Raw genomic sequence first — 17,554 nt, 5'->3', positions numbered from 1 at the left:
TCTTTTGACCATACAGTGCCGTTCTTTACGTCTGCATAGATAAGAGCCATGAAAACTATGAAGGGAAGGCTCGTGGGCGCTATTGTTAACCTCATATTCACTGTGATCGAGTGGCGGATTTGGAGAGATTACAGTCGGGAGCATTTAAGCGTACAGGGAGGGCACTAGGAGGAAGGACTTGGATCCAAAGTTACAGACATCATAACTAAGCAATCCAAGAGTAACCGCGGCCTCCACCAAGCCCGCCTGAAGGCCTCGCTACTCATCAAGACTTTATCTCCCTTTCATCTGCCGTCGCCTTTGTCTCACATCTCACTTTTCCGCCTACCTATCCTATCGTCTCAAACATTTTTCAAACGGCTCTCTTCATAAGATGAGCAGCGACTCCGGAGTCCAGTTTATTGCCCGGCGAAGAAAGGTTAGTATTGCCTCATTCCTGACCCTCTTGATGCGGGGTCCTAGCTCTTACTTATCCCATACCATATAATCTAACTTCTGATGGTTCCTTTGTTTTATAGCGACCCCGCCGAGAGCCTTCAGGCTCTCCAAATGCTCAATCCTCGAACACAACGCCAGGCCCAGCACATGTTCTAAACATGCCTTCAACGCGGTTTCCCCGAGATGGCTTCGATTACCGTCGGCCTGTCACATCTTCAGCGCCCCCAGACGATGACTCGGAAGTTATTGATCTTACAAACGAGCCCGACTCCCCGGAACTTCCTAGGCGACATCTACCTGAAAGTAGCTCACGGAGGCATCGACCCCGACCTCCGCGCTTCGGGCGAAACATAATGACGGAGTTTGTCGATTTGGCTGAAGAGGAGGACGATCCAGATCCGCCTAGCAGTCCAGAGGTTCAATTTGTTTCTTCCACTACACGACAACCACCACCGCCCCAAACTCAAAGGCCTGCTAGTCTCTTAGCCTCCAACTTCTGGAGTATACTGCCGCTGCCACATACATTGTTTAGACCTACGAATGAAGGGGGCTACCGGCGGTCATGGCAAACAAGAACGCACTTTTCTCCTGAGATAAACCTATGGCTTGGAGATGGCCCCGGAGCGGATTTGATGACGACTCCGGAAGTGAACTGGGACCTAGCCGTACCGCCAGGTTTCGAACGACAAAGGGAACGACCCAGGGACGCCTATAAGCCACCAAGTCCGCCCCCTGAGGGTTTCACAAGAAGTGCGACAGAGGAAGATGTCGCTGTTTGTCCAAACTGTGATGAGGAGCTCGGAGTGGGAGATACGCTCAAACAACAGATCTGGATATCGAAGCAATGTGGCCACGTGAGTATTTATGCTCCTATACCTGCCTATCCGTCTTTTTTATGTTATTTTAACGATTGTCAAGGTTTATTGCGGAGAGTGTGCAGTGAATCGTTCAATGGCGAAGGCGAAGAAGAACAGTTCAAAAACAAAGCCTTTTTCAAGATGTCAAGTGCCTGGTTGTGGCAAGCATGTCAGCTCTCCCAGATCGATGTTCCAGGTCTATCTATGACAACTCTATTATGCAGCTGCATAGTCCGGTGTTGGGACGGTTCTTTTTTTTTCTCCTTTATCTCGATACCCTTATTGCATTGGTTCGGATCTGGTCGGGTTGTTTCTCTTTTAGCGGAGGGAGTTGAGGCTTTTTTTTCTTTCCCCCCTTTTTGGTTATCTCATATGTCAAGTTAAATCCGTCGAAGGAATACTATACTTAAGGAATACGTTAGAATATAAGCTTAGAGATGCTCTATAGCTTGAGAGACATTTCGGACGGTATATATGCAAGTATGATACAAATTGGTCATCAACCATGGAGAAAGTCCAGAAGACAGCACAAAAGAACCCCTATAATGCCAACAAAAACACCGATGCAATAAACAAGGCTAAACCCAACTCAAACAGACTTGAGGCCTCCGTGGTAAGGCGACCAGATACCACGAACACTCTCGTTGATACTCGTGACGGGCTTCTTGGTGCGCTTCAGCTTCTCGCCGCTAGCCTGCTTCAATAAGTTGGCTTTCTGGGTTATCTGTTCCGGCTCGAGATTCCGCACGCAGATCGCCTTCTCTCGTCCGTTGATATAGTGTCCTTTGATGATAGGGTGCTTGTGAGGTCGTGGTGAGACTCGGATCTCAATCTGGGGGTTTTCTTTCGCGAAAGCTGGAAGGGCATGCTTCAGGAAAGCGCTATAGTTCATAATATTAGAGAGAGATGGTTGAACGGTATTTAGATCGGAAGAGCAACATACTTCATTCCCCGGGAACTGCCAGCCCAGTCACAGTAGTGGAAATCCAAGCGCTTGCATTGCAGAATGAAGGCACCAACGCCGTTCTAGCAAGTGTTAGCTCTCAATGCTCCGGAGAGGGTTATTTTTATAGTGTATGAAACATACTCTGGCAGTGGATACTGCTCGAACCCCTTGTACTGGCATTGTTGCGTATCTGTTCGTTGTCTTGTACCTTTTAACACCAGGTCGAAGGGGCCGCGGGACTTTTTCACTGATTACCGCTTGATGTTATTGGCTAGCGGCAACCCCGGCTGTCGCGCTTGGAGCGCGGCTGTCGAAGCCACGGCAAGGCAAGAGCGAACGCGAAAATCGGAAATAATCCAACTACTCAAGACAAGGTATCAACTCCCTCCCTCCACATATGCCCCTTATCTCAGTTGCTAGAACTCTCATTCTTATTCTCAGCTGTGATAGTTCTAGGGGAAAATGACGGACAAGCTTCCCCCTCCCCTTCTGGCCCTTTTCCAACCCCGGCCGCCCTTGCGCTGGGTTACGCCCATCGATCGTGCGCCCGACGACATCAAGAAGAGCAAACTTTCTGGCGTCGCCCAGTTCTTACCCGAAGTGAAGAAGACGGCCGAGGAGACCGAATACAACCCGGCAGAAACATGGCTGCAGCGCAAATTGCGCCAAAAGGCGGAGAAGAAAGAGCAATTGCATAAGCATCTCACTGAGGGTCTTGCAGCTTGTATGATATTGAAGGCTAAATGAATATCAATCAATTACATGCTAATACTTGGGAGTAGATGACCCAAATTCTGATCCCCAAGCACGTGGGGATCCATTCAAGACGCTCTTCGTCTCTCGTTTAAGCTATGAAGCTACTGAACAAGATCTGGAGCGGGAGTTTGGACGATTCGGTCCCATTGAACGAGTAACGAAACCAATGCCCTTCTCCTGGTTCGCCTGAGCTGACAGTAGCTAGATCCGCATTGTTAAAGATACCGTTACCCCCAAAGGCGCGAAGAAGCCCCACCGAGGATACGCATTTATCGTCTATGAGCGCGAGAAGGATATGAAAGGTAATGATATATAATGCTTCCGTTTGTCTTACTTGTACTGATATAGATCTCATTCATAAATTAGCGGCCTACAAGGAAACAGATGGTATCAGAATCAAAGACCGACGCGTCTTGGTTGATGTTGAACGTGGTCGGACAGTCAAGGGCTGGAAGCCCCGTCGGTTTGGTGGTGGCCTAGGGGGCCGAGGTTACACAAAAGCATTACCTTCACGTCCTATTGGCCCTGGAGGCTTTGGTCCACCATCTGGTCCAGGTGGTTATGGCGGCGGATTCCGTGGTGGTTTCAGAGGAGGTTCCAGAGGAGGGTTTCGTAATGACCGTGGCTTTGGGCCTCGCGGCGGCATTGGGTATCAAGGTGGCCGTAGCGGATTCGGTGGCCAGGCGCCGCCAAACGCTCCGTCAGGACCAGGAGGTGGGCGCAGTGGAGGTTATGGTGGCCGTTCGGATCGTGGTGGAACTGGGAGCAATCGTGAACCTATTAGGCCTCGGGATAGCTACGGTGATCGTGACAGGCGTGACCGAGACCGCGATGGCGACCGTCGAGACCGTGATAGAGACAGCTATCGGTACCGCGACCGTGATCGCGAGCGCGAAAGATACGGCAGCAGAGAAGACCAAGGACGAAAGAGATACCACGAAGACGATTCATACGATGATTCCCGTGCCAAGCGGCGATACTAAAAGCCCGCTTTTACAGATGGCTTTTGTCAATCCTGAACCCGATAATGGTTTGTTTGTGGGTATTTCTGGTTGTTAGTCTTACTTACTCTCATCCGTCCACCCCAACATCAATGGGTAAGGCAACGCCAACGGCTACTCCGGATCAATTACTTACAACAGCCGAAACGCAACTTCATTCACGATACTCTTCATATGACAGCAAAACGGAGCCCGCTCGATTCAACTCAGTTCCAGAATCTGTGCTTCGTGGTCGGTTCTGTCTACCATACGGTTTAAATATGGCCTCGCCGACACCGTGCATACCTCCAATTTCCGGTTTCGCTTTCTATTTTTCTTTTCTCATGTCCTTTCTCATGTTATGACCCATATTGGTCTGTACACTGGCCCTGGGGTAAGTATGTACATTAGTGAATGCTTCTTCAGCTGGAATCGTCGTTTGGAGGATACTTATAATCAGGTAAGAAGATAAGGTAAGGTTTCTGTTCAACGATACCTATGCCAGACATCTTCGTATTGTTGTAAAGCAGGGTTACTCCTTTTCCAAACAGTCTCAATAACGTCCCCTATTGTTTCGTAAAACTTTGATTGGGTCCGTTGTCCTTGAACTGCTCGACAAGGGTATAACAAACTAGATGCTTTTGTTGGTATTCTATATATCTGTCATACGCTCATGAAGTACGTTGCGGACTTCGGATTCAAGACAGCGACAGCGGGGGAAAGACAAAAGGAAGAACAGAAAAACGCCTATCCTAACTCCATGAGATGCCCAAGGGGATTCCGTGAAAAAGGAGAAAACGAAACCACTTTTGACGACCCCAAATGATTTATTCCACCTCCATCTCATTCTCATTCTTCTCCAAGATTTCAACTTTCCCGGTTGCCCTAGCCCAGTGAGCCTTCAGTCCGACTCTGAACTCCGACGTCTGCACACCAAACATCTTCAGCAAAGTTGTCTGCCTCGAATCCAGAATCTCCCCTTTCTTGCAAACAGGATACCCCTCTTGTCCATCTGTCAACTCAAGCATTACCTTCCCCTTAACAAGACGAGTGGGTACGCCCAGCTTGCGCAGCTCCGGCTCAATCGTATGGCTGACGGGTTCGTCTTCTGAGGTAGGGATCTCGCCGGCACGTGAGTAAACAAGGCCTGCAGGTATGGAGAAAGAACGGGTAGCTTCTGTTCCGGCGCGAGCAAAGTCCAGGGGGCGGAAAGCGTCAAAGTAGTCGGTGACAGAGGCGGGGTCTCTTGAGGTGAAGAGGAGACCGACGGCGCCGGTAAGATAGGGAGTGAGGAGGTGGAGGTTTTCAGCAGCTTCCGTCTCGGGGTTATGGCCAAGGGCGACGGCCATGACTTTAGTCTTGCCAAAGAAAAGGCTGCATTGCGTAAATAAGTTATACAAACAAGTTGCGCTACGGACGCATGACGGTCGATAGCAGGACGACTTACCGACTATCAGCGAACTCTGTGCGCACATCCTTCAGGTATGTGTTTCGCATGTTGTCGACGGAGAAGACGAAGAGATGGTCATATTTCTCGACGCATTCGCGAATATTGGCGTACAGGCGTCTGGTCTGTTCCTTGTGCGATTTTTTGGCGGTCTTGGACTCATGGACGATCCTGGCACGCTTGGAACGAGGCATTGTGTAAGTTTTAGAAATTAACAGTAATATAGAACCAAATTGTAAATAAGACCCTCTGATCCGCAGCCTGTGTGTTTTGTTGTATAGAAAGGGTGCGGAGTATTGTCGAGTTGAAGTGGAATTATTTTTTCTTCGCTGATAACGACGGATCAATGATGATGCGAGGCTTATCCGACTCGCCCAAAGGGGGAATGAGCTGATACGGTTCCTGGCCCGCGGCTGGGATTCTTGTCATGGTCTACTTCCATTTCAGCAATTATTTCCTAGCTTCGTGATGCTTCGCGGAAATTGCCTCGTGGACGTCCTACTATAATATATGCTTATCCAGCTCAATATCCCATGACTGCCTAACGATGCTTGATTTCATGGACTATATACAACTCGCCTTTGCGGAGGGGACGCAACGTAATTGCGACAACTCGTACTCGTCGCTCACAGCGACGACGCAGAGTGAGGAGTAGCCGCTCCCAAAGATGAAAACTCCCTGGAATTGACTGTCATCTAGACCTCCTCGACTTCACAACACCCGAACGTGTCCGGATACACCTATCTTCTCTATCGACACCCAACTTCGCGACGAGTTATACACTCGGTACCGTCGGGCTAATCGAGGGCTCCATTTCATACCTATACAGCAATATATCATTCGACAATACGCCAAGTAAAAGCGCTCTAATTCCCCTCCGCAAGCTTGCTCCTGGCTATAGACAAGTACAAGCGCCCATCGCGCCCCCGGTTGAATCTTGGAATTGGGACTCAATACTAGACGGCACCAATGCCGGGAATTATGGCTATGGACAGAGCTCAAAGGGCCAGAAGGCGACGCTACTTCATGCAACTTTGCATCTGCCGCCACCAACGACTCTCAACGCGCTTTTCTTGCGACGCATTTCGCCGACTATGCAGCTCTCACTTGCCGTCTCCTCAACAAGGGGACCTCCATTATCAAAATCCGCGCCACAGGCTACACTCCTGACCCAACTCACCCACGACACCGGAAAATACAGTAATGAGTATCTGTTCAGTACGGATAATTCCCTCTTTGGCTGGCGCGGACTATGGAACTTTGGTCCTGATCCCCGGTTCAATAACAACGCGCAACGGTTATCCCTGCTATCGGCTGGTGCAGAGGCCTATTATTCTCCCGTATCATCATTAATAGGCATGTCGACCGGCCTCAGGTTCTGCACTTTACCAGCGGCCACTTCATCGACGCCCAACCCCAATACACCAATTTCTACCTTCCCATATACCCTAACACTCACACTCACTCCGTTGACCGGATCGCTCTCAACGTCCTACTCCGTACGGGCTTCTCCCAATCTTTCCTTCAGCTCCCGTTTCGGCTTCAACGTCTACAGCTGGGAAAGCGAAATGGTGGCAGGGTTCGAACTCTGGCGACAGTCAAGAAAGGCCGCCATAGTAGACAACGATGGCCTTGAATGGGCTCGCAATAAGGCTCGCATCTGGGACATTCCGGCTTCTTCCCAGGTGCCAGAACCAATCACGCCTAGCGAAGAAGAAACCCAAGAATCAGTCCTTAAGGTCCGAGTTGATCAGTCTTGGAATGTACGCCTTCTCTGGGAAGGCCGAGTTAAGGAGCTCCTTGTGAGCGCTGGTGTCGGGCTTGGACCGAGTTCGTTCTCACCTTCCTCGTATGCAAATTCTCAAGCTACGGCAGGTGCGCAGGGGAGCAGTGGAGGCCCTCCGACGTCGTACTGGCGCGGTGTCGGTGTTTCGGTGTCGTATTCTTCCTAAGGGCTTTCTAGGATGTGGGTGGATTATACTAAATGCATATACCTTGTCATGCTTTTAAAGAAATTACTACCTAGACGCGAGGGCGCCAGTAAATAAGAATTTTTCACGGTTTTATTTTTAACTAAGTAGTATGACGATAATACACAAGCTTCCTCTTTACATGTCGGAGCTGCCTATGGTTTTTGGTAGAATCGTTGCGACACCAAATCTTCAAAAGGTGACCATCCAATCGCCATGAATATTGTATAGTTATTGCCTTTTATGTAATATTACTTTTCTCGCAAAAGCTTACAGGCGGGCATTGACAATATCGACGACTAAGTACTAGTAAGCAACAATGCACTCCGAAGAAACGACAAGGGGAGGGAAAGACGTACAGGCAGGCTTAAGGCTGGCGCCGCCGACGAGGAAGCCATCGATATCGGCCTCCTTCGCGAGATCTTTGCAGTTCTTCTCACTCACTGAGCCGCCATAAATGATCCGGGTGTTCTCAGCGGCCTCAGCGGAGATGGCGTCCTTCAGCCACTTGCGGATGGCAGAGTGGACTTCCTGGGCCTGCTCGGTTGTAGCGACCTTACCGGTTCCAATGGCCCTGTAACACAATTAGCCCGTTTGCTCTCAGTGAGACGAGGCGCAGACAGATGGGTGTCTTACCAAACGGGCTCGTAGGCGATGACAACCTTGGCCCACTGCTCCTTGGAGAGCTCCTTAGCCGCCGCGTTGAGCTGACGAGTGACTACATCGATGGTCTTGTTGGCCTCACGCTCCTGGTACGCATTGTTAATACGGTAGAAAGCTCAACATAGGGGAATGCCCAGTCAAAGTGGGTAATCGGGATAAGCCGAAACAAAAAAAGAGTCATACCTCAAGCGTCTCACCGATGCAGAAAATCACTTGCAGGCCACCCTCAATGGCAGCCTTAGTCTTGCGAGCAATGAACTAGATCTTTAAGCACTCAAGCTCGTATCACCACGAAGTGTTTCAGTGGGCATACCTCATCAGTCTCCTTGAGGATAACGCGGCGCTCACTGTGTCCAAGGATGGTCCAGTCGATGTTGGCCTCGCGAAGCTGCTGGACGCTGATCTCACCGGTGAAAGCACCATTGGGCTTGTCGAAGACGTTCTGGGCAGCAACTCCAATCTCCTTGTTGGCGACCTCGCGGGCCTGGAGTAGGTAGAGCGCAGGAGGAGAGACGACAACTTCGACGGACTTATCCAGGTTGGCAGAGTTGAGGTTCTTGATGATGGAGGTAGTGCTCTCGGCATTACCGTTCCTATCAGTTGAAAGAAGAAAAACATGGTTAGCGATGCAATCTGCGTTGGTTCTAGGAATGACTCGAACAGTATACGCTGTGGCATGAGAGTAGAGGGCATTGCGGGGTAGCTTATGCATACATCTTGAAGTTACCGCCAACGAAAAATTTGCGAGGCATCTTGAGTGTCTAGTTGTGTATATAGAGGATTGAGGAAGGAAGAGAAGTGTGGATAGAGGTAAATTGAGTTGGAAACTGGAAGAGTGAAGGTTGGGAAGGAGGAATGACGAAAATAAATGAGAGCCGGAGTAGTGCACTACCGGTAAACCATGGAGGGGCTTATCGATACCGGGACCACTAGGCGTCTACCAGTAGCCAGGAGTCGGGATGATCTCACCGAGTGGGTTCATCCCATTCTTGTGTGTTGGCCGTGCGTCACTACCTAAACTACCACATTAAAGGAAATATTGGGCACATTGGCCTCAATCAAGTGCTGAAATTCTTGCAGCTCTCACAAAATGACCGAAAACCGACTGGTGGTACAGTTCAACATTTGCCTGTCCTAGTTAGACACCAAACCGGACTGCTGGCCACAGGGCCAACGCGACAGTCGAAATCTGAAGGGGAAAAAGGTATTCTTCCAAGGCATGCAATATTTTAATAATAATGCAGGGCCCTCGGCAGATAGCCACGAGTATTTGTGGGGTGCTCACGCAGGGACCTTGCGCGGTTCATCAGACCGACATCGTCCATTCGCTCGGTGCGAAGGGTGTCCCTAAACAGCTGCTTTTGATATTCGAATAAGTGCTCACGATCTATGAGGTCTGCTTCCCAATCCCCTAGCATCCGACTGCGGATATCGTTTTGTGCTCGTTCACGGATCTGGCTCATAAGCAGTTCTACCTCGTCTTTGCTAGGCTGTTGGTGAACGATGCTTGGCTGGGCCGCCCACTGTCGGCTACCGTCATACCTCCTAATCGCATGTTTCGTAGTATGCTTTGAGTCCGCCGGAACAATGTCGATAACACTCTCATCCCGGTATCCTCTGTACCCATTGTTGCCAGCCCGATGCGATTCCCTCCGATAACTCGGGTCTTTCCGATAGTGGGTGCGGTAGTTACGGCGAGACTGCGAGGACGAATGGCCACGGTAGAGACTCCCTCGCCAGGGCTCTGGGATCTTCAGTGCCTTGGTTTCACGGCTTGAGAACTCTTCACCTGAAATGTCATAGTCATTTTCTTGGGTTGGTAATTCATCACTGCTAGCACTGTCGTACACTAGATCCGGTTCTGGCTCAGGGCGCTGTTTTGGCAACTGATCATGCTTGACCTTCGCCTGGGTTTTGCGGTCACGAGACATGTTCTGATGGGCACTCTCTTTCTTATGATCTTTGCGATCCGGTTGTACTGTAACTCTTGGAGCACCATGTTCTGGTGGATTGGGCTTGATAGCTGGCGCAGGGGCAGGGTGCTTATGGTTGTGAACAACTGGCGCCGGCGTTGGTTGATTTCTGGGAGCATTATGTGTTCGCTCAGCTTCTTCCGGATATGATGGCTCCCTCATCACATTTTCTGGTGGCGGGTGAAAAGAAACAGGACCCTGCTGGTGTATCTGTGTAGGGCCTGTTTGCATGCTATGCATTTGGGGTGGCATAGGCATCTGAGGATAGCCCGACATGCCCCGTACGTCATTGTAGAGACCATGCCCGACGAAGGGTCTATGTTGACTCTCTGACAAAGGACGCTGGCCCTGAAGCGGTCCCCGGTCTCTGAGCTGTTTGGGCACTTGGGAAGTTGGTGTTGGTCGATTCGTCGGTTTTCCCATGAGGATGACATGCATTGATGTGGTTTCATACTCGCGGCGACGAAAGTTCTTGCCTTTGAGGTCTCGGGTGTCCTCCTTTACATAAACGCAGATCCATTGTAAGTGAGGGTTACTCTGTTGAAGGCTCTCAACCAGCCGATCCACATGGGGTCGTTTCATATTTGAAAGACTCTGGTATTGCTCTGCGACTGATCTCTTCTTGGATCCCTTCCGTACTAGGTCGGCAAGGTCATTCTGCCTCAAGTTCATCTTGGTCTTCTCAACTCTTTTCCACGATGGTTGATATCCTGGGGCAGCCGGCGCCTTGAAGAATGTGTAGCCAACATAGTATGCCCCCGTATGCTCACCGGTGTCGGCATTCGCAGTGAAGTCCCTTGACCTCGACTCGGTACTTGGGCTGAATCTTTCTTGCTGAATATCGACATTGTTCATCTGATTTGCTAGGTAATCAAGGTTTACGGAACTCGACGGGTTGAAGGAAAAATGAGGCCTCTCGCCCGGGTGGGCTGCCGCCTGGTGTGGATGAGGTAAAGGCGGATTCATACTGGTGATCGTCATTCCACAAAAGACTTGGAGAAGAAGTAAGCATGTAGAAGCTTCTTCGTATGACGATGAAGAACGGAATATCAAATTGACAGGTGCAGTGGGCTTGGGAACCACGTTCGAGCAAGTTCAAGTGAGGCGGCGAGGTGATCCTTAAATTATTTCAAGCGTTCCTGCCCAGGACATACCGTCAACGGTCCTTTTGTTTGTCGACAGAGGCTCAGCGGATGCTCAAGGAATCCCAACGGCAATGCTTCTCAGACCCCTGTTGTATAAATCATCCATTAGCCAATGGGAATTTGTCGTGCCACACCTGATATCTGCCACCTCGCTTGATATCGAGCGCCCGATATTTGGTCAGAAGACTAACCCCTGGGGCAAACGGGCAACTTAAGCCTCTACCACTCTGTGGCAGCTAGGGAACAAAAAATGAGGCAGTGAGACCGGGCACTGGACGGTGAGGTTTTCGACATGGATGAAACCCCCATACCCCTTCTTCTGTCAAGGCAGAAGTATTAACCAAAGGAGAGCCCTGTCCATATGGTCAAGTACCTTGAGAGTGAGGCAAAGATGAGCCACTCATGCTATAACCTCTGCACAATCATGACGGGCTACTTCTTTTCTCCCAGGAGCTGCAGGTGGGGGTATTGGCTTCTGCAACTAAGTACATGTCAGCAGGCTGCAGCATATCTCGCGGCTCAACAAGCCTGATGATCAATGCATTTCCTATCAATACTCTGTGCCCTCTCAACAGGGTTTCGCATGCAGCCGAGAACAACAGTTCGAACAGCCAATGCCATTGCTTGCGGCGCTGCTCCAGGCTTCATTAGCTTCAGGCTGTGCTGCCTGCCAATCACCAATGAGTCATATTCAGAATGTTGTGAGCCGGTAGCACCTACTGCAGTTGCTCAGCGTACACCTCGAATGTATTCAGTCGTCCATCCAATAATGATCAATAATCCGCAAGGCTACTGCTGGCTTGGCTTACCCCTTCCATGCATTGGATTTGCTCTTTATCTAACGCGCACAAACTTCCCCTCATTTCCGTCATACGAACACGAGCCCGGGCAAATGAGCCTCACCACGAGATAGTACTCCATACCGGCCTGTTATATCCAAAGCGACGAGTGGATGATATTGCATCTCTATGCTGGCTGCCCCTTCAGGAGCAGAGGTACCGGTTTCCATATACTCTAGCGCTTTTTTTATGATTCTGCGTACAGCAGAGCCTCATAGGTAATTTCTCACAATGGCAACTACGCAAACTACAGGTGTCTGTAAATATAAACGTTGAGCAGATAAAAGAAGCTCGCTTATTCTTGTAAGAACTTCGTGTTCGTGCCACCTCCTGCCCCATCTCGTCTACGAAAAAGGCATCCCATCGTCGCCAATGCCCAAGATATATGTGAGGCGCAGTTTGCGCAACCATTTCATCTCAATCACATGGCAAGACTCACCCTGTGCGGAGCCTCATATACAAGAATGCAAATTGCGGCGACAACTTAAAATTCGTAAGTAGGAATGATGAAATGAAGAGACTGCCTAGGATGGAATTAGCTAGTCTTAAAGACCAACTCGCGATATCAATTGGTTCGTTCAGCTTCGCTCCTCTGGTAACATTAAGGGTATGTGTCATCGTCGATTTAATGATAAGAAATAGGCTGTCGTCGACAAGTCAGGGCTCGTACACTGACGCAGATAAACAAAGAGATTGTAAGTGTGTTCCGAAGACTCATATGTTGATCCTACAACTGTCGTAGTTATCGTCTGAGACTGTCAAGCCTTGCTTGGAGGTCGTCATCGTCACTTGCGCCGCCGGCACCACCAGCACCAATCGCTTGAGCCACCCGGCCCTCACTGACCGACTCTTTCTGTATCCCCGATGGAGTCTCTCCCAGCTGTTTCAACGATGCATTAGTACGATCCATGTCTACGTAAACCAGCAGGAGAATACGAACCGCCTGGCTGAGATCCACCCCAATTTCATCCAAAACTTCCTTGACAATGTCTTCGCCTTCTTCTTCCTCTCCCTCTATCCCAGTTGCTTCGTCAATTGCGTCATCCATCATCTCCTGTCGTTGGTCCATTATGTCGTTCTCTCGCTCGAACTCCATCGCAATCCGCTGTAGCGCTGGGAGGTTCATCTGCCGATTCATGCTCCCCAGTAACATGGTCGCACCTTTCATCGACTGCATCATCTGTTCGTTGCTTCTAACGGTCTATATCACGCTCACATAAGCTTCTGCCAGGCGTCAGGGGTGGAAAACATCATACTTGAATGCGCAGGGAGATAGCCTGTAGTTGTGTTCGCATTTGATAGAACTTTTGGATATATCTGTGTACCGAATTGAAAATAACATCAGCAATTTGGCGGCCAAACTACGAGCAAGAAATCAGGGTGAGATACCTTCGCGTGCGTACCAGGTCTTTGGCCTGAATTTTGCAGGCCCCAATCTGTCCATTCTTTGCGCTCTTCTTAATATCCTGTATGAGTTTCTTTTCCTGGTTTTCCAGCTTTGTTCGTTCTCTATCAAGTTCGCGTTGTGTCCTGTCAAGCGCCCGCTGGTGCTTGCGGAGACGCTCTGCAGGCGTCATCCGCTTTCCAAAAGCCCATTCGACGATCTGAGGTATAGTTTTAGCTATAATTTTCAGCAGACAGAAGCATGCAGAACTCACATTCATATTGGCACCAAGGAGAAACTGATAAGGTGGACCGGAAGCGTGGGGTATGCAATGCGGCAGAAACATAGACCCGGCGACTGCGGTGACATCAGGCTCCAGACATGTATGTAACGGCGATACGGCCGGCTTTACGGGGGGTCACATGGCAGCCACCATACCATTTTGAGACATGATTTTTCCCGCGCCGAGAGAAATCACATCACCTTATCCTCATCCCAGATTCATTTCAACTCGAGCTTTATGCGATTCGCGCTTTTACCGTCATGAGTCAGGAGTATTTTCCCGGCAAGGGCGGCTCCTCTGCCGGTGAGGGATCGTCCAGGAATCCACTGGATGAGAAACCTGAAGAAAGTCCATTTGCCCCCCGACTCCCACCTTCTTATATGACAGTTGGAAATGGCTCGACTTCCGAGAGCGCAACGGCCTTAATGAACTCGTTGCACGCAGACTCGGGGTATGGTGGCAGTGTTGCAGATGGTGAATCTGGTGCATCTTGGAGATCCGACCTGATGGTGGATAGGCCGACACCTGCGCATACTCCTACGCATCCTGGACAGTGGAATCCCGCTGCTGAGCACGAGAAGCAAATTGTTGCTAGCCATGTCCACCAGCTATTATAGTGCGTTATCCCTGTGAGATCGCAGCTTGTAGCCTCTTTCAGCATGCTAATTACAGAATAGTAATTCCAATCGGACCAAGCTTGCGCGTGCGATTTCCCGGACCATCGAGACATTGAAGGAGCTTCAGGATATGAACCGCCAATGGCCCGCCCACTACCCCTCTGTACAGAACCTTCCGGACTCGCCTTCGGACCGTCCGTCGTTACAGCAGAGCCAGTCGTTTTTTGGAGACGCCGCTGCACACAATGATGGTTTGGCCCGGCCTGGGAGCTTGAGACGTGCTGCCACTATGCCTACAAACGAGGAACTTGCAGAATCGAGCGCCACCGCCGAACGCCGAGCCCCGCCAGAACCAAGATTGATGAGCCCGCAGATTGCGCAAGAATTCTCGATTTTGAAGCTGGACTTGAAGTTGGGAGCTTTGTCGCAAGCTGAACTGGTACATTCTCTTGAAAAGTCGTCGATTGCGTCGCTACTGGATGGGAAGATCGGGCAAAGTATCAAGCATCTTCTTTCACTGCGAGACAGGATTGAAGATACCTCCAGCAAGGTGCTCATCACTGGAGACTTGAACGCAGGAAAGTCAACGTTCTGTAATGCTTTGCTTCGTCGCAAGGTACTACCCGAAGACCAGCAGCCCTGTACGAGCATTTTCTGCGAAGTCCTCGATGCTCGGGAAAATGGTGGGCTCGAGGAAGTGCATGCCGTGCACAAGGACCGACAATACAACCGCAATGATGAGACTACCTATGACGTCTATGCGCTAAGTGAACTCGAGAATATCGTTATCGATAACACAAAGTATATGCAGTGCAAGGTTTACGTGAAGGATGTACGGACCATCGATGAATCCTTGTTAAACAACGGCGTGGTCGACATTGCTCTGATTGACGCACCGGGTCTTAACTCGGATTCTCTGAAGACCACGGCCGTCTTTGCTCGCCAAGAGGAAATTGATGTGGTGGTCTTTGTCGTTTCGGCTGCCAACCACTTTACTCTCTCGGCCCAGGACTTCATTTGGAACGCTGCGCACGAAAAGGCTTACATGTTTATGGTTGTCAACGGGTTCGATCAGATCCGCGACAAGCAGAGGTGTCAGCGCATGATCTTGGATCAGATTAAGAAGTTGAGTCCGCGTACATATAAGGAAGCTGCTGAACTCGTGCATTTCGTATCGAGCAATGCTGTCCCTGTTGCGCCGCAGATTCCTGTTGCAGGTCCCGGTGGAGGTGGCGGTGGCGGTGGCGGGGGATCCGATCCCAATGGGAATGATTGGCCGAGCGGTGACGACGATGAGGACAAACCTGAGGATAAGAAGGGTAAAGGTAAAGAGAAAGAAAAAGAGAAGATACAAGATTTTGAGAACCTTGAGAGTTCATTGCGCCGGTTTGTGCTCGAGAAACGGTCACGCTCAAAACTAGCTCCTGCCCGGACCTATCTTCTTAACTTGCTCGCAGATATTAATGCTTTGGCTGCTGTCAATCGCGACGTCGCAGACAAGGAACTTCAGAATGTGATGAAAGAGTTGGCAGATCTTGAGCCTGCGTACGAGAATGGCAAAAAGAAGAAGATTCAGCTACAGGAAGAAGTCGACAAGTGCATCGACGACTCGTGTGAAGACGTTTACAAGCATACACGAACGACTTTGACTTCCGCAATTGCGAATGTCTCCGAGGCCAACCTAGGTGTTGAGTACCCTGGTATCTTCTCTGCATTCCAATACGCTGAAGACTTGAAATTCGCCATGTTAGAACACATCTCCGCCTCAGTGGCTGGATGTGAGGATTATGCACGTACGAAGACGGCACAGGGCGTTGGTTTCATCCAGAACCTTGGCCTGTTACATATTGGAGAAGACAAGTTTACTGCGCCGACTTTCCGCGCCGATCTAATGTTCCGTCGCGGACGTCGCCATGCACTTGCGCGACAGGTCGACACAGAGGTGGAGCTCTTGGATTTTTTCGATATCACAGGCCTCTGGGAGCGGCAAGAAAAGCTCGCGGGAACAGGCATGGCTATGACAGCCGTGACTGTCCTTGGTGGCAGGGCATTTGGTGGTATCAGCTGGCTGGACAGCGCCTTCAGTGCCGCAAAATTCCTGGGCCCAAACCACATGCGGCGTCTCCTCCTCCCTGGTATTGTCGCTGCTGGTAAGTTTACTTTTTGTCTGTTCGTTATCATTGTTAGCTAACTTGCCCAGCTGCCATTACCGTGGCCTATGTGCTCTCTTCAATTCCCCAAACCCTTCCTCCTCGTCTCTCGCGCAAGATTGCTGCCACGCTTTCGGAGATGGATTACGTCCATTCAAACTCTACCCGTATATCATCTGAAGTTCGCCGTATTCTCCGTCTACCTGCCAACAACCTTCAGAACTCGCTAGCCCAGGATGTTGAAGATCTCGGACGACGCAAGCAGGAAGTTAGCAAGACGAAGCAGGAGAGCGAGGTTGCAAGCAAGTATTTCGCCAATCTGTTCCGCGAAAGTACTGATAACAGAACGTCTGTTGAGAACATCGACCTTGACGGCCCACTACCTGGTGGACTTGGTGCCTATGAGGCATGATCCTGCTCCCTCCCTGTACAAATTCACGAAGCTTCATGATGTATCCCCACTTTTTCAACGTTCTCTTGCAAAATATCCCCATGTGTACACTTAATTTCATTCTCTAAAGACTACTCCTTTATTCTTTTTCTTTCACTTTTATAAATGCTCCGTCTCTACATTGGGGCTGTTGCGTCTCTTTCTTAGCCATACTCGACGGCGTTTTCACCATTGATAACCTGAATAGTAAAAGTGAATCCTTATATCATCTTGTTTTTTTGCCAGACGTCTTTCATAAAACTGAGTTAGAAAGATATGGGAGAGACAGAAGTACCCTTTATGCATAAGTCCGCAAAAACTAGTCCTTACAAGCCCACCATGTGGCGGACAATACCGGCTTTAGTGTGAACCTCAACTTCAAATTGCACGCTACATTTTAGTACCCCTCTGTGAGAGTCAATTCAGAATATGAAATATGCAGCAAGCAGGACCTCCTGGTTGGGTGATGTTTTCCATTTGGATCCGCTCACAGCGCTGAAGAAAAGGCTTACTTCTGCCCGCAAGTCATGGACTTTCCGTACGAGCCATTGACACTAGGTCTTCCAAAAGGGCTGGGGGCTGAAGAATGAAGTGAGCAATTGAGGGCTTTATAAAGTGACATTGTAACCCTTCCTAATTTGTTTCCCCGTGCCGCCCCCATCTTTCCTTCCTCTTC

General features: G+C 49.9%; 9 protein-coding genes across 9 annotated transcripts, besides 1 other annotated feature; 4 read left to right on the top strand and 5 right to left on the bottom strand.

Annotated features, from left to right (window-relative positions):
• Positions 1-17,554: part of a sequence feature (contig 1.113 1..316066(1)) that runs on past both edges of the window.
• On the top strand, positions 341-1,381 carry ANIA_06905 (putative RING finger domain protein; the record flags this gene model as incomplete). The annotated part of the gene is made up of 3 exons (XM_659417.2): positions 341-418; positions 519-1,292; positions 1,379-1,381. Exons 1-3 carry the CDS (start codon positions 374-376, stop codon positions 1,379-1,381), a joined length of 822 nt encoding a protein of 273 aa, XP_664509.1. The 5' UTR covers positions 341-373.
• Positions 1,729-2,421, bottom strand: ANIA_06904 (mitochondrial 54S ribosomal protein MRPL51; the record flags this gene model as incomplete). Its single annotated transcript, XM_659416.2, has 3 exons — positions 1,729-2,176; positions 2,239-2,321; positions 2,383-2,421. 3 exons carry the CDS (start codon positions 2,419-2,421, stop codon positions 1,885-1,887), a joined length of 414 nt encoding a protein of 137 aa, XP_664508.1. The 3' UTR covers positions 1,729-1,884.
• Positions 2,694-3,980, top strand: ANIA_06903 (U1 small nuclear ribonucleoprotein 70 kDa; the record flags this gene model as incomplete). Its single annotated transcript, XM_659415.2, has 4 exons — positions 2,694-2,965; positions 3,024-3,151; positions 3,203-3,299; positions 3,346-3,980. Exons 1-4 carry the CDS (start codon positions 2,704-2,706, stop codon positions 3,978-3,980), a joined length of 1,122 nt encoding a protein of 373 aa, XP_664507.1. The 5' UTR covers positions 2,694-2,703.
• Positions 4,805-5,697, bottom strand: ANIA_06902 (ribosome assembly factor MRT4; the record flags this gene model as incomplete). Its single annotated transcript, XM_659414.2, has 2 exons — positions 5,425-5,697; positions 4,805-5,351 (listed from the first exon to the last, which is right to left on the bottom strand). Exons 1-2 carry the CDS (start codon positions 5,616-5,618, stop codon positions 4,805-4,807), a joined length of 741 nt encoding a protein of 246 aa, XP_664506.1. The 5' UTR covers positions 5,619-5,697.
• On the top strand, positions 5,972-7,376 carry mdmB (the record flags this gene model as incomplete). Its single annotated transcript, XM_659413.1, has 3 exons — positions 5,972-6,068; positions 6,124-6,353; positions 6,420-7,376. 3 exons carry the CDS (start codon positions 5,972-5,974, stop codon positions 7,374-7,376), a joined length of 1,284 nt encoding a protein of 427 aa, XP_664505.1.
• ANIA_06900 (triose-phosphate isomerase tpiA) lies at positions 7,474-8,809 on the bottom strand (the record flags this gene model as incomplete). The annotated part of the gene is made up of 6 exons (XM_659412.2): positions 7,474-7,693; positions 7,754-7,968; positions 8,031-8,143; positions 8,241-8,315; positions 8,371-8,650; positions 8,772-8,809. The coding sequence occupies 6 exons, from the start codon at positions 8,807-8,809 to the stop codon at positions 7,665-7,667; spliced, it is 750 nt and encodes a 249-aa protein (XP_664504.1). The 3' UTR covers positions 7,474-7,664.
• Positions 9,287-10,996, bottom strand: ANIA_06899 (uncharacterized protein; the record flags this gene model as incomplete). The annotated part of the gene is made up of 1 exon (XM_659411.1): positions 9,287-10,996. The coding sequence occupies one exon, from the start codon at positions 10,994-10,996 to the stop codon at positions 9,287-9,289; it is 1,710 nt and encodes a 569-aa protein (XP_664503.1).
• On the bottom strand, positions 12,524-13,722 carry ANIA_06898 (ESCRT-III subunit protein DID4). Its single transcript, XM_050611136.1, has 5 exons — positions 13,673-13,722; positions 13,404-13,618; positions 13,271-13,331; positions 12,955-13,215; positions 12,524-12,894 (listed from the first exon to the last, which is right to left on the bottom strand). The coding sequence occupies exons 1-5, from the start codon at positions 13,676-13,678 to the stop codon at positions 12,757-12,759; spliced, it is 681 nt and encodes a 226-aa protein (XP_050467190.1). The 5' UTR covers positions 13,679-13,722; the 3' UTR covers positions 12,524-12,756.
• Positions 13,905-16,860, top strand: ANIA_06897 (mitofusin; the record flags this gene model as incomplete). The annotated part of the gene is made up of 3 exons (XM_659409.2): positions 13,905-14,297; positions 14,359-16,448; positions 16,499-16,860. Exons 1-3 carry the CDS (start codon positions 13,942-13,944, stop codon positions 16,858-16,860), a joined length of 2,808 nt encoding a protein of 935 aa, XP_664501.1. The 5' UTR covers positions 13,905-13,941.

The sequence above is a fragment of the Aspergillus nidulans genome, chromosome I (genome assembly GCF_000011425.1).
Source record: "Aspergillus nidulans FGSC A4 chromosome I".
NCBI lineage: Eukaryota > Fungi > Ascomycota > Eurotiomycetes > Eurotiales > Aspergillaceae > Aspergillus > Aspergillus nidulans.
Note: the sequence above shows the minus strand (reverse complement) of the source record. Positions and strands in the feature narration are given on the sequence as shown.

Excerpts from the sequence above, each read along its gene's own strand:
- ANIA_06898 (XM_050611136.1), bottom strand. Across the intron at positions 13,332-13,403 it reads GACCTGGTACGCACGCGAAG|ATATATCCAAAAGTTCTATC; the intron begins GTATCTCACCCT and ends TTCGGTACACAG. Across the intron at positions 13,216-13,270 it reads CTATCTCCCTGCGCATTCAA|ACCGTTAGAAGCAACGAACA; the intron begins GTATGATGTTTT and ends AGCGTGATATAG.